The 15,251-nt window shown below is 44.5% G+C and overlaps 1 protein-coding gene across 2 annotated transcripts in view; it reads right to left on the reverse strand.

The window, feature by feature from the left end:
* Window positions 1-13,608, reverse strand: part of LOC144688403 (uncharacterized protein C20orf96-like) — a 49,970-nt gene extending 36,362 nt beyond the window's left edge. For both annotated transcript variants that reach the window (XM_078554894.1, XM_078554893.1), the window contains exons 1-2: window positions 13,524-13,608; window positions 4,307-4,387 (exon numbers count right to left, since the gene is read on the reverse strand). In XM_078554894.1, the coding sequence (XP_078411020.1) occupies window positions 4,307-4,372 (66 nt within the window). In that variant the 5' untranslated portion in view covers window positions 4,373-4,387; window positions 13,524-13,608. The remainder of the gene's footprint in view (window positions 1-4,306; window positions 4,388-13,523) is intronic.
* Window positions 13,609-15,251: the final 1,643 nt, after the last annotated feature.

A 15,251-nucleotide genomic window follows, 5' to 3' on the forward strand; every position in this document is an offset into this window, starting at 1 on the left:
ATCGTGAGTGAGACAAAGCCAGAGTGAATGTGGGTATTGGCAATTTGGCGCACAGTGGGAATTCGGTACATAGGGGAAGAGGTGCTCTTTGTATTTTTTCTTTGCTATCCAACTTCTTAAATCTTCAGAAAGTGGTCTTGACCTGCTGCAGTAGTAGAGGCTACAAGGGAAAGGAATGACTGGTAAGTAGTGGGTAAGGTCGGATAAGTATTTACTACTTTTATCGCTTATAGTTTAAGGTCTTTTTGTGGTCTATAGTTTGTATATTCCGTAGTAACTAGGATCAGGAAAGAAGGGCCCTAGGGTAATTGATTTTAAAGGTTTACTTAAAAGGGGTAAGTCATGGCAGGAGAGCTCAATGCCATGGTGTGCTCCTCATGCTCCATGTGGGAAGCCGGGAACATTTCCAGTGCCCGGGACCAGCATGTGTGCAGGAAGTATGTACAGCTGCAGCTCCTGGAAGCTCGGGTTTCAGAGCTGGAACAGCGGCTGGGGACACTGGAGCATCGGCGAGTCTGAGAGCATCGTGGATAGCACGTTTAGAGAGGTGGTCACAACGCAGCTGAAGGGACTTGAGGAAGGAAGGGAATGGGTGACCACCAGGCAGTCCAAGAGAAACAGGCAAGTAGTTCAGGAGTCCCCCTGGGGTCCCGCTCGCAAATCGGTATTCCATTTTGAAGGCTGATGAGGGCGCTGGTTCCTCCAGGGAGTGCAGACAGAGCCAAGCTTCTGGCACCACAAGCAGCCTGTCTGTACAGGAGGGGAGGAAGAGAGAAAGAGCAATAGTAATAGAGGATTCTATAGTCAGGGGAACAGATCGGCGCTACTGTGGCTGTCAACGTGACTCCAGGATGGTGTGTTGCCTCCCTGGTGCCAGGGTCTGGGATGTCACTGAACGGCTGCAAGGCATCCTGAAGGGGGTGGATGATAAGGCAGAGGTCATGGTACATGTTGGTACCAATGACGTAGGTAGAGGGATGAGGTCTTGCATCAAGAATTCAGGGAGTTAGGCAGTAGACTAAAACGCAAGACCTCTCAGGTTGTAATCTCTGTGCCACGTGCTAGCAAGCTCAGAAATAAGAGAATAGTGCAGGTGAATACGTGGCTTAAGAGTTGGTGCAGGAGGGAAGGATTTAGATAGGAATCACTGGGGCCGTTTCTGGGGAAGGTGGGACCTGTACAAGCGGGATGGTCTACATCTGAACCAAAGCAGGACTAACATCCTTGCGGGCGGGTTTGCTAGTGCAGTTGGGAGGAGTTTAAACTAATTCGGCAGGGGGAGGGGACACAATGTTAGCAGCATAGGGACACATCATAATACAGTAAAACAATCAAGTCAGAGGGAGTACAGCTGCATTAAGTTTCAAGGAGGTAAGGCAAGGCTGGATGGCCTCTACTTTAATGCCAGGAGTATTACTGATAAAACGGATGAGTTAAGGGTGAGGATTGACACGTGGAATTGTGATATAGTAGCCATAGCTGAGATGTGGTTGAGGGAGGAGCAGGATTGGCAGCTCAACATTCTGGGATATAGAATCTTCAGGTGAGTCAGGGGAGGGGGTAAAAGAGGAGGAGGCATTGCATTATTAGTTAAGGAGTCAGTTACTGCAGTAAGGAGAGATGATATCTTGGAGGGGGCGTCGAATGAAGCTTTGTGGGTAGAGCTTAGGGATAAAAAAAGGAGCAGCCACATTATTAGGTGTTTATTATAGACCCTCAAATAGTCAGTAGGAAATTGAGGAGCAAATAAGTGCACAATTTGCAGAGGTGTGTAAAAACAATAACAATAGGGTAATTATATTAGGTGATTTCAACTTTCCCAACATTAATTAGGATAGACATAGTGTTAAGGGCTTGGATGGAGTGGATTTCTTGAAATGTGTACAGGAGAACTTTTTAGGTCAATATGTAGAGGGTCCAACAAGGGACGGCACAGTGCTGGACCTAATTCTGGGGAATGAAGCCGGACAGGTGGCTGAGGTGGTGGTGGGCGAGCATTTTAGTGATAGTGACCACAACATGGTACAGTTTAAGTTTGTTATGGACAAAGAAATCGACAAGTTGCAAAAAAATGTTTTGGATTGGGGGAGAGTGGATTTTAGTAAAATAAGGCAGGATCTGGCCAAGGTAGTCTGGGAACAGCTACTAGTGGGGAAATCTACAGAGGAGCAGTGGGAGGTGTTCATAAAGGAAATGGGGAGGGTACAGGCTCAACATGTTCCCTCTAGGGTGATAGGAAGGAGTAACAAGTCCAGACAACCATGGATGACCAGAGATATTCAGGATATGATGAGAAGGAAAAGAGAGGCTTTTAGCAGGTGCAAGGGAAGCAAATCAGCAGAGGCATTAGTGGAGTACAGAAAGTGCAGGGTGGAGCTTAAGAAAGCAATTAGGAGAGCAAAGAGGGGATATGAGAAAGCTCTGGTTGGTAAAAGTAGGGAAAATCCCAAGATATTCGATAAGTATATCAATGGGAAGAGGATAACCAGGGAAAGAGTAGGGCCCATAAGGGACCAAGGGGGCAATCTATGGGTGGAGCCAGAGGACATCACTAGAGGGTTGAACGAATACTTCACATGCATCTTCACCCAAGAGAATGAGGGTGAAGGTATCGAACTCAGGGAGAGAGGCTGCGAGGTTCTTGAGCAAATTGATATAGGGAGTTACAAGGTTTTGGAGGTGTTGGTAGGCTTAAAAGTGGACAAATCTCCGGGTCCGGATGATTTGTGTCCCAGACTGCTGAGGGAGGCAAGGGAGGAGATCACAGGGGCTCTGACCCAAATTTTTAATTCCTCTCTGGCCACGGGGGAAGTGCCAGAGGACTGGAAAACAGCTAATGTGGTTCCGCTATTTAAGAAGGGTTGTAGAGATAAGCCAGGGAACTACAAGCCAGTGAGTCTCACGTCAGTGGTAGGGAAACTATTGGAGAAATTTCTGAAGGAGAGTATCTATCTCCACTTGGAGAGGCAAGGTTTGATCAGGGATAGTTAGCATGGCTTTGTCAGAGGGAGGTCAAGCCTAACAAATTTGATTGAATTTTTTGAAGAGGTGACCAGGTGTGTAGATGAGGGTAGTGCAGTTGATGTAGTTTATATGGATTTCAGCAAAGCCTTTGACAAGGTCCCACATGGGAGACTTATAAAGAAGGCAAAGGCACATGGGATACAGGGTAATTTGATAAGGTGGATTCAAAATTGGCTTAGTTGTAGGAGGCAGAGGGTGATGACAGAAGGATGCTTTAGTGACTGGAAGCCAGTGTCCAGTGGCATACCACAGGGATCTGTGCTCGGTCCCCTATTATTTGTCATTTATATAAACAACATAGATGACTATGTAGGGGGTAGGATTAGTAAGTTTGCGGATGACACAAAGATTGGCCGGGTGGTTAACAGTGAGGTTGAGTGTCTTGGGTTACAAGATGATATAGATGGGATGGTCAAATGGGCAGATACGTGGCAGATGGAATTTAACCCGGAAAAGTGTGAGGTGATACACTTTGGAAGGAGTAATTTGACAAGCAAGTATTCAATGAATGGCATGGCACTAGGAAGTTCTGAGGAACAAAGGGATCTTGGCGTGTGTGTCCATAGATCTCTGAAGGCGGAGGGGCATGTTAGTGGGGTGGTGAAAAAGGCATATGGGACACTTGCCTTTATCAATCGAGGCATAGATTACAAAAGTAGGGAGGTCATGTTGGAGTGGTATAGAACCTTGGTGAGGCCACAGCTGTTCTGGTCTCCACATTATGGAAAGGACGTGATTGCACTGGAGGGGGTGCAGAGGAGATTCACCAGAATGTTGCCTGGGATGAAACATTTAAGTTATGAAGAGAGGTTGGAGAGACTTGGGTTGTTTTTGTTGGAGCAGAGAAGACTGATCAATTTGTACAAGATTATGAGGGGCATGGACAGGGTGGATAGAGAGCAGCTGTTCTCCCTTAGTTGAAGGGTCAGTCACGAGTGGACATAAATTCAAGGTGAGGGGCAGGAGGTTTGGGGGGGGGGGGGTGGTGTGCGAGAGGAAGGACTTTTTTTACCCAGAGGGTGGTAACGGTCTGGAATGCACTGCCTGGGAGGGTGGTGGAGGTGGGTTGTCTCACATCCTTTAAAAAGTACCTGGATGAGCACTTGGCACATCATAACATTCAAGGCTTTGGGCCAAATGCTGGTAAATGCGATTAGGTAGGTAGGTTAGGTGTTTCTCATGTGTCGGTGCAGACTCGATGGACCTCTTCTGCACTGTGTGATTCTGTGATTTGATTTAAAATATGTCAACAAATTACAACATTATTACTCTTGATACTTACTATCATATCAAATTCCTTTTCTAAGGATTTTACAATACAGGTATTGCTTTCGATCATTGTCGCCATCTTGGTTCAAAGGCCCTGTGGATAATACAGCAAATTATCAAATATTTGTGATGACCACAGCTGATGTTATTGCTGAGCAAGCCAGACTCCCGAGTGAAGTCTGTCTCGTTGATCATAAACACTTATTTAAAATTGTGAAAACAAGGAGGAAGAACTACTGACCTCAAAAGCATAGAATGCCAGTAACACCTTTATAATAAATCTTTTATTTTCTTAAAATTCTAAAGAAAACTTAAGCACGCAAGATAAAAGTTACACAGTTAAAACAGTCTTAACAGACTGTCTTAACAGAACTCCTCCCAAAAAATATGCTCGGTTAAAAGTATACAATTAAACTACCTTTTAGATTTTTTAACCATAAAAATGGAGTAAATATTACCCAAGTCAAGGAATTGTTGTCACTTTAATAAAGGTACACCTCACGGCTTTTCTCAGACACTTCCGCTCTGATGTGGAATTCCAAAAGGGGGTTCAGAAACAAACTGTTTCCTCAAACAAAGGCTATCCTGGCTTAGCACTAAGTTGCTTTCTTCAATTTAAATCTTTCACAGCTTTTCAGCACTCCAGCACACATAAGCTGTCTTAAGTGGGCATCCCCCCACATCAACTCTCTACAGTTAAACAACCCTCTCCTTAAATATCTTTTTCCCCTTTTGTCTCAGGTTTCATTGTCCTCAAACACCTCTTTGAAACTCAACTTCGCCAAATATAAAAATCTTTCATGTTTTCAATTTGGCATCTACTTTTGGGTCACAAAATTTAATACACCTTCCCCTGTTTACTCATGGAACCCCTGTAAGATGTTCCCGGTCACCTCTCAACTCCCTTTTGAAATTCAACAGCGGAAAAACCAATTTCCCAAGTTATCTCAATGCAAGTTTCAGATCCAGCCTATTTACTTGTAATTCAAACCCACCATAACTTCTCATTACAAATGCACAAACCTAACACCTTTAACCTTCCATCTCTTAGTGCCTCACAGACAATCTGTCTCTAGTAAACAACCCCCTGTTTAATTTACTCTGGACACACACCCACAGCTTTCAACACAGACATCATCACAAAAAGAAAAATATACATCTATCATCACACATATAATACAGTATATTGTGAGTTCATAGATTCAAGCTTTCACAGTCACAGGGTTTGTATCTGCCACTGTCCCACTGACAATGACGACACCGCTGCTGGTACCACCAACGCTATCTATATAGCAAAAAATGTTGTAAAATTTCCAAAGGCACTTCACAGGAACACTATTAAATAAAATATGACACTTAGCTACAAGGAGAGAAATTAGATTAGATTACCAAAAGCTTGGTCAAAGACAGGGGTTGGCAACCTATCAGACACGTGGCAGAGATGATTTTGAGTAGCACTCACACTGCTCAGCCAACTAAGGTCACAAAAAGTTCTAAATCTAATATTTTATCACTTACTTATCCCAAGAAGGTCTGTTACATTGATAAAAAAATGTATAGAATTTAAATAGTAAACGCTTGAATTTTATTCATTACTGGGATAGCTAAGTCCCGATTTGCTGCTTACATCAGTATAACAATGTGGAACTGCGTTTGATGTTGTGTATGCCATCTGTCATGATTTTTTTCACCATAAATTGAGGGCCACATTTGATGAAACATCAGCTCCTAAGAAAGCAAAGTTACATGTCTGTTCATTTCAGCCTTGTTGGACAGATGAGTTATTCAAAAGAAGGACCGTGCTGTCTGTGCTTTCTGTTGTGAAAATGTTGTTTGCTGCACATCAAATGCTCAATGACATTTTCAGATGAAGCACGAATAAACCCTTCTTGACGAAGCTGAATTATGGATATCAAAAGTTTAAAGATCTGCAGAGTGCACTTCAAGCTACTGAGAGGGATGATGGGGCCTCTGTTCTAACCTGCTGGACGTCCCTGCAGTGAAATTTAACTGTTTGAAGAAAATTGCATTGGCAATTCTTTCAGTATTTGGACCCACACACCTGTGTGAACAGGTATTTTCACACGTGAAGTCAGTCCTCTGTCCCTCTCAGAGCCGGCTAACAACTGATCACTCAGAAGCCGTGTGTAGCTTAAAGTATCTGAATGCATGCTGTACATTGGAAAACTCAGCAAGGAAAAGCAAGGGCAAGGATCACACTAAACAGCCAAGATCTGCATTTTAATTTAATTTTAAAATGGAGCTTCTTTAGCATTTTAAAAATCTTATTTACTTGACATAAAACAATAGCTTAATTATATATAGTGACCTTATAAACGTTAAATTCATTATTGGCACACAAAACCTTAAATTAGGTTGAATAAATGAAGACTTAGCACACCACTTTTGAACGGTTACTGACCCCTGGTCTAAGAGGTAGGTTTTAAGGAATGTCTTTGTAATGAACTTGAAGTACCGGAGAGGTTTCTTACTTGAAGCAAATAACTTTATTGCAGAGGGTTTGTTTAGAAGCTACATGCTTGAACCAGGTCCATGACTAGAAAGCTCCGCCCCCAAGATTAGCCGCGCTTAGGGCTCATACGTCGAGCTCAACTTCTGTTGACCCCTAAAGGCAGTCGGAAAGGTTATACCTACAGTCACTACATTTCCTCCCCTTTAGTATTTTTTACATTTCCTATTTACAAAGAATACTTTAACCCACAACATTTACATATATACACAGGTCATGTGATTAAAGATTAAGACTCAGGTAGTTTTCTAATTCGATTAGAGTGATGTAACTCTATCACTTGAGATTCTCCCACTGGATTGACATGATCAGGAACTGCAGCGGCAGGGACATCCTTAGACAGTGGCAGTTCAGGATTAGGTAATTCAGAGACATCAGGTATGTCTATTCTAAATCAGTCACCTCAGGGATTAAAGGTTCGACATCAATTACAGGTGGAATAGCTGGTTGTTGGAATGTTTCTCTACTTCTTAGATGATCCACATGTTTTCGAACAATCCAGTCTTCCACTTGGCATGACAAAGGTCCTGTTTCAGAGACGATTATACCAGGAACCCGACTCAGTCCATTTCCAAAATTCTGCACGAAAACTATCTCCCACAGTAAGTCTTTGAGCTTTGCTAGGAATATCATGGTTCACTTTCTGACTACTCTGGTTATTCTCTACATCCACTGTCTCCTGCTTCACAGCTGTCTCTCTGGTTTCTGTGCCACACCTGGTGGCAGGTTCCCACCCCAACTGAAGAACAGTGTCACGTTGCACACTGTAAAGCCTGTGAGTCCCTCTCAGCATTTTCCATTGCGAGCGCTATTTCCATGGCGCGCGTCAAATCAACATTAACTTCTGCAAGTACACAGCGCTGAATGGCGTTGTCTCGAACACCACAAACCAACCAGTCCTGCAACATGCACTGAGTGTTTCTCCGAAGTCGCAGTACTCAGTCAACTGTTTTAACTTCGCTATATAAATTGCGATGGACTCTGAGGGCCCTTCCTTTGTAGTTAAACTTAAATCTCTGCATAATTACTGATGGCTTTGGATCAAAATGCATCTTCACGAGGCTTACCAATTTGTTAGATGATTTAGAATTGGGTGCACTTGGGGCCATCAGACTGTGGATGAGGTTATGTGTCTTGCTACCACAGACACTTAAAAGAATCGTTTTCTGTTTCTCCTCCACTGTTATTTCATTCACCATGAAATAAAAACCTGGGCGCTCTCTGTACTGGATCCAGTCTTCCATGGATGAGTCATAAGGGTCAATTCTGCCGTTGTTGGTAAGACCAACATTTGCTGCCCATCCTAACTGCCCTTGAACTTGCTTGCTAGGCCATTTTAGAGGGCAGTTAAGAGTCAACTACATTGCTGTCGGCCTGGAGTCACAGGTAGGCCACATGGCAATTTTCCTTCCTTAAAAGGGCATTAATGAACCAAACGGGTTTTTAACAACAATCGATGATAGTTGTCATGGACACCGTTACGGAAACTAGTTTCTAATTCCAGGCATTATTAAGTGAATTTAAATTCCACCAACAGCTTGTGTGGTAGGATTTGAACCCATGCCCCCAGAGCATTAGCCCAGGTCTCTGGATTACTAGTCATGCATATACTACTGTGCCACCGTCCCCGCTGTGGAATTAAGAAGCCCTAGCAAAATTGAAGTCAATGGAATCAGAGGATAGCTTGCCACTGGTTAGAATCAAACCTACCACAAAGGAAGATGGTTGCAGCTGTTATCTCAGCCCCAGGAGGTCGCTGCAGGAGTTCCTCAGGGTAGCATCCTAGGTCCAACCATATCCAGTTGCTTCATGAATGACCTTTCCTTCATCACAAGGTCAGAAATGGGTATGTTCGCTGATGATTTCACAGTATTAAGTACAATACCATTCACTACTCCTTAAATACTGAAGCACTCTGTGCCTGCATACGTCAAGACCTAGAAAACATTGAGGCTTGGACTAATGTGTGGCAAGAATTAATTAGGAGCCGGAGTCATTCAGCCCCTCAAGCCTGCTCCACCATTTAACAAGCACGAATGTTACTTGCCACTTAAGTGCCAGGCAATGGCCATCTCCAACAAATGAGAATGTAACCATCTCCACTGGATGTTCAATGATACTGCCACTGCGGAATTCCTCACCATCAATGTCATGGAGGTTACCACTAGCCAGAAACTTAACTGAACTGGCCACATAAGTACTGTGGCCATAAGGGTAAGTCAGAGCTGGGAATTCTGAAGCTTTTGAATCCCCAAAGGCTGCACCATCTACAAGGTAGAAGTCAGGAGTGTGATGGAATACTCTCCACTTTCCTGGATGATTGCAGCTCCAACAGCACTCAAGAAACTAGACACCATTCAGGACACAGCATCTCTTGGTCAGCACCCCATCCGCCACCTTAAACATTCACTCCGCCTACCACTAGTACACAATGCTGTTACAGTGCACCATCTACAAGATGCACTGCAGCAACTCACCAAGCCTCTTCCTTCAACATCCTCTACCACTGAGAGGAACGAGGGCAGCAGAGAGCAGATGCATCAGAACACGAACACCAAATTTCCCTCCAAGTCACACACCATCTTGACTTGGAACTACATTGCCGTTCCTTCACTGTCCTGGAAGTCCCTCCCTAATGGTGCCGTGGGTGTACCTACACCACGTGGATTGCAGCAGTTCAAGAAGGCGGCTCACCACCACTACCTTCTCAAGGGTAATTAGGGAGGGGCAACAAACGATGGCCTAGCCAGTAACACTCACGTCACATGAACGAATGAAATAAAATCATTGGCATGATGATTAACAGAGTAGATAAAGGGGAACTGGTGGATGTCATATATTTAGATTTTCAGAAAGCTTTTGATAAGGTCCCACACAAGAGGTTAGTAAACAAAATTAGAGCACCTGGAATTGGACAGAATATACAGGCATGGATTGAGAACTGGTTAACGGATGGAAAACGAAGAGCAGGAATAAATGGGTCATTTTCAGGTTGGCAGGCTGTGACTAGTGAGGTACAACAAGGATCAGTGCTTGGGCCCAAGCTATTCACAATCTATATCAACAATCTGAATGTGGGGATTAAAGGTAATATTTCCAAGTTTTCAGATGACACAAAACTAGGTGGAAGTGCCAGTTGTGAGGAGGATGCAAAGATGCTTCAAGGGGATTTGGCGAGGCTAAGCGAGTGGGCAAAAAATTGGCAGACAGAATACAATGTGGAGAAATGTGGGGTTACCCACTTTGGTAGGAAAAACAGGAAAAAAAGAGTATTTCTTAAAATGGTGAGAGGCTGGGAAATGTTGAATTTCAAAGAGACTTGGGCGTCCTTGTTCATGAGTTTCCGAAAGCTAACATGCAGTACAGCAAGCAATTAAGGCGGCAAATGGTATGTTGGCCTTTATTACAAGAGGATTTGAGAATAGGAGAAAGGATGTCTTCCTGCAATTACATAGAGCCTTGGTGAGACCACATCTGGAGTATGCTGTGCAGTTTGAGTCTCCTTATCGAAGAAAAAACATGCTTGCCACAGAGGGAGTACACTAAAGGTTCACTAAATTAATAATATAAAAGCAAAATACTATGGATGCTGGAAATTCAAAACAAAAATTAATTCCTGGGGTGGAGGGATTGTCCTTTGAGGAATGATTAAATAGGCTGGGCCTTAATTCTCTGGAGTTTAGAAGAATGAGAGGTGATCTCATGAAAACATATTCTTACCAGGTTCGATTTAGGTAGAAGCAGGAAGGATGTTTCCCCTGTGTCTAGAACCAGGAAAGTATAGGCAACAAGCAGATCAGCCATTATTTTAATCAAAGGATGGAGCAAGCTCAGGGGCTGAATGATCTACTCCTGTTCCTAATTCAGATGTTCATATGTATGTTAATATGGACATAAAAAGACCTGGTGTGTTATTTTGCAGAGCAGAGAAGACCTAACCAATATATTTCCCTCAACCAACATCAGCTACAACAGTGGCATCTATCTGGCTATGTGGAAAATTGCCCAGGTGTGTCATGTACACAAAAAGGACAAATCCAACCAGGCCAATTACCACCCCATCAGTCTACTCTCGATCATCAGTAAAGTAATGGAAGGGGTCAGTGTTATCAAGTGGCGTTTGCTTAGTGATAACCTGCTCACTGACGCTCAGTTTGGGTTCTGCCAGGATCATTCAGCTCCTGACCTCATTACAGCCTTGGTTCAAACATGGACAGATGAGCTGAACTCCCGAGGTGAGGTGAGAGTGACTGCCCTTGACATTAAGGCAGCATTTGACTGAGTGTGGCATCAAGGTGCACCAGCAAGACTGGAGTCAATGGGAATCAGGGGGAAAACTCTCCGCTGGTTGGATTCATACCTAGCACAAAGGAGGATGGTCGTGGTTGTTGGAGGTCAGTCATCTCAGCTCCAGGACATCACTGCAGGAGTTCCTCAGGGTAGTGTCCTCGCCCCAGCACCTTCAGCTGCTTCAACAATGACCTTCCTTTCATAATGAAGTCAGAAGTGGGGATATTCACTGATGATTGCACAATATTCAGCACCATTCGTGGTTCCTCAGATACTGAAGCAGTCCATGTCCAAATGCAGGCTTGGGCTGACAAGTGGCGAGTTTCATTAATGCCACACAAGTGCCAGGCAATGACCATCTCCTACAAGAGAGAATCTAACCATCACCCCTTAACGTTCAATGGTATTACCATCACTGACTCCCCCACTATCAACATCCATTGATTAGAAACTGAACTGGATTTTAACATAGAAAAATGTAAGGTCATACATTTAGGGAGGTCAAACAGTTACAGGGATTACATAGTAAATAGGAATATACCAAGAGGGGTAGATGAAGTGAGAGATCTTGGTGTACAAGTACTCAGGTCCCTGAAGGCAGCAGTTCAAGTAGACAAGGTTGTAAAGAAGGCATATGGAATGCTCTCCTTCATTGGCAGAGGTAAAGAATATAAAAGTAAGGATATAATGTTGGAATTGTATAAAACACTGAGGCCACAACTGGAGTATTGTGTGCAGTTCTGGTCACCACATTATAGGAAGGATGTAATAGCTCTGGAGAGAGTGCAGAGGAGGTTTACAAGAATGTTGCCAGGGTTAGAAAAGTGTAGCTACGAGGAGAGATTGGATAGGTTGGGGTTATTTTCCTTAGAACAAAGAAGACTGAGAGGTGACTTGATTGAGGTGTACAAAATTATGAGAGGAATAGATAGAGTGGACAGGATAAAATTGTTTCCCTTGGTGGAGAATTCTAGAACCAGGGGACATAGATTCAAGATAAGTGGCAGAAGGTGTAGGGGGGACATGAGGAAGAGCTTTTTTATGCACAGGGTGGTGGGTGTCTGGAATTTGCTGCCCAAGTTGGTGGTAAAGGCAGAAACTCTAAGCTCTTTTAAAAAGCACCTGGATCTGCACCTTAAGAGCTGTAAGCTGCAGGGCTATGGGCCGGGTGCAGGAAGGTGGGATTAGAAAGGGCACCTGGGTGTCCTTGGGCTGGCATGGACAAGATGGGCTGAATGGCCTCCTTCTGTGCTGTAACTTTTCTATGGTTCTATGGACTAGCCACTGTGGCTACAAGAGCAGTTCAGAGGCTAGGAATCCTGAGACGAATAACTCAGCCCCTGACTCCCCAAAGCATATCCACCATCTACATGGCACAAGTCAGGAGTGTGATGGAATACTCCCCACTTGCCTGGATGAGTGAAGCTCCCACAACACTAAAGATACTTGACAACATCCAGGACAAAGCAGCCCACTTGATTGGCACCACATCCACAACATTCACTCCCTCCACCACCGACGCACAGTAGCAGTAGTGTGTACCATCTACAAGATGCGCTGCAGGAATTCACCAAGGCTCCTTAGACAGCACCCTCCAAATCCATGACTACTACCTTCCTGAAGGACAAGGGCAGCAGATACATGGGAACACCACAACCTACAAGTTCCCCTCCAAGTCACTCACCATCCTGACTTGGAGATAGATCACCGGGTCAAAGTTCTGGAACTCCCTCCCTAATAGCACTGTGGGTGCCTACACCACAGGTACAGCAGCAGTTCAAGAAAGTAGCTCACCACCATCTTCTCGAGGGCAGTTAAGGATAGGCAATAAACGCTGGCCTAGCTAGCAACACCCACATCCCATAAAATGAAGAAAAAATATAATTTATTTAATTGCCTTATGTGGGACCTTGCTGCGCACAAATTGGCTGCTGCATTTGCTCCACATTAACAGTAACCACACTTCCAAAGAGGGCTGTCGTTGGCCTGGACTCAATGGACTGTATGACCTCCTTCTGTGCCACAATGACTCTATTGGCTACAAAATTGCTTTTTGAAGGTTGGGGGGGGGGGGGTTCCCGAGGACCTGAAAGACACTATATAAATGCAAGCAGAAAAACGTGCATTTATATAAGCATCTAAAGCACTTTGCAGCCAACGAGGTCCAATTGAAGTGCGCTCACTGTTGTAATGTGAGGAATTGCTTGCTGTTCCTGACTGGAGTCATTGACCCAGGAGGCTTGGTGTTGCTGGTTGCTATGGAAACCCCAGCTCACGCCTGAGGCCTAGGAGTAGAAAGTGAGTTGGATCTTCCACTAAATGCTGAAATAAAATAACTCCAGCCCCCCCCCTCTCATGGCACCACAGGACCCGGTCTGGCCTGCACAGAGGTCCGGCCCGGATTACTCACCGCCTCTGAGGCCCTGGCCTCTTAACAATCCCTGCCGCCGCCTAACCCTTCGAAGCCGCCCCCTCCGCCGCCTGGTCGCCGCGCATGCTCATTTGCCGGCAGACGGGTCAACTATTGTTACGCCTGCGCATGTGTTGCCAAACCTGGCCCGCAGGCGCACGGGCGTTAAGTGCTCGGGACTGACGCACGCGCATGCGCATTAAATGCCCTGGACGCGCGCCTCTCCCGGATTGGCATGCGCATGCGCGATCTGCACACTTGTCATGTCAACCTGTGAATGCCGTGAGGCCACTGAGGGTTAGGAACAATAACAGAATTACCTGGAAAAACTCAGCAGGTCTGGCCCTTTGCTGACCTGTCATGTTGCAGAATGACTGATGAAGACACTCATTGAGGAATGGTTGACAAGGGTCAGTTTGATGGAGATAAAGCATAAGGATTCTGGACAGAGTAGATAGGGAGAATATGGTTGCCAACTGTGATTAAATGTATTCCTGGAGATTTCATCACATGACTTGTCCCCCATCCTCTTGCTATTAGTAGGCCAACCTGTCCACCCTTGTGTCACATTGCTTTCCAGCTCCAAAATATTGGAAAGCAAAAATAACTCATTACTCAGTTGGATGATGCTTGCCTATTTTCCCCCATTTTCAATATTTTTACATCTGGTAAAGAGAAATATTCGAAGAAAATGACAAAAAAAACCTTATTGATGTCCCGATGGTTTTTCTCCAGGGTTGCATACAGCAGTGTCCTGGAGATTGATCTTTACTTCCAGGCTAGTACTGGAGGGTTGATAACCCCAAGGGAAAAACTTCTCCCGGTCATGAAAGGATCAAGAACGAGAAGGGCACAGATTTAAAGTAATTTGCAAAAGAAGCAAAAGTGATATGAGATAAAAATTTTTCACACAGCAAGTAGTTAAGGTCTGGAATGCACTGCTTGAGAGTGTGGTGGAGACAGGTTCAATAAAGACATTTAAAAGGGAACTAGACTATTTGAAAAGGAACAATTTGTACAGGGTTATGGGTTATGGCGGGAGACTGGCACTAAGTGAATTACTCATTCGGAGAGCCAGACTCGATGGGCCATGGTCCTTCTGAACTGTAAAAATTCTGTGATTATGTGATATAACGCTCTCACTTCTGAGCCAGGAGGTTGTGGGTTCGAATCCCACTTCAGGACATGATGACCAAGGAAGCTGTTTTCATAGTGTGGCCAAACAGGTTGAGTATCAACCTGCAAATCCTTCCAACACATGCCAATGGCAGGTTGTAAGAGCGGGAGAGATTCCTGGTCAGCCATGTGATGGCACTTCCTTCAATATCCTTGGATGCATCTTGTCCGGTCCAGGTGCCTCGTCAATTTTAAGTACCAACAGTCTATTCAGCACTTCCTTCTTATCCATTTTGAACCCTCCTGGTGACAGAGTTTCCTTGTCTGTCACCATGGCCTGGGTAGCATCTACCTTCTTGGTAAGGACGGATGCCAAGTATTCATTTAATACCTCAGCCATGGCCCCTTTGTCCATGTGTAAATTCCCTTTTAGGTCCCTAATCGGCCCTACTCCTCCTTTTATCACCCTTTTACTATTCATGTGCCAATAGAAGACTTTGGCATTCCCCTTTATGTTGGCTGCCAGTCTTTTCTCATAATCCCTCTTCGCTTCTCTAATATGCTTTCTCAACTCCCCTCTGAACCTTCTGTATTCCTCTTGGTTCTCAATTG

This window comes from Cetorhinus maximus, chromosome 13 (genome assembly GCF_964194155.1).
Source record: "Cetorhinus maximus chromosome 13, sCetMax3.hap1.1, whole genome shotgun sequence".
In the NCBI taxonomy this organism is placed as follows: domain Eukaryota; kingdom Metazoa; phylum Chordata; class Chondrichthyes; order Lamniformes; family Cetorhinidae; genus Cetorhinus; species Cetorhinus maximus.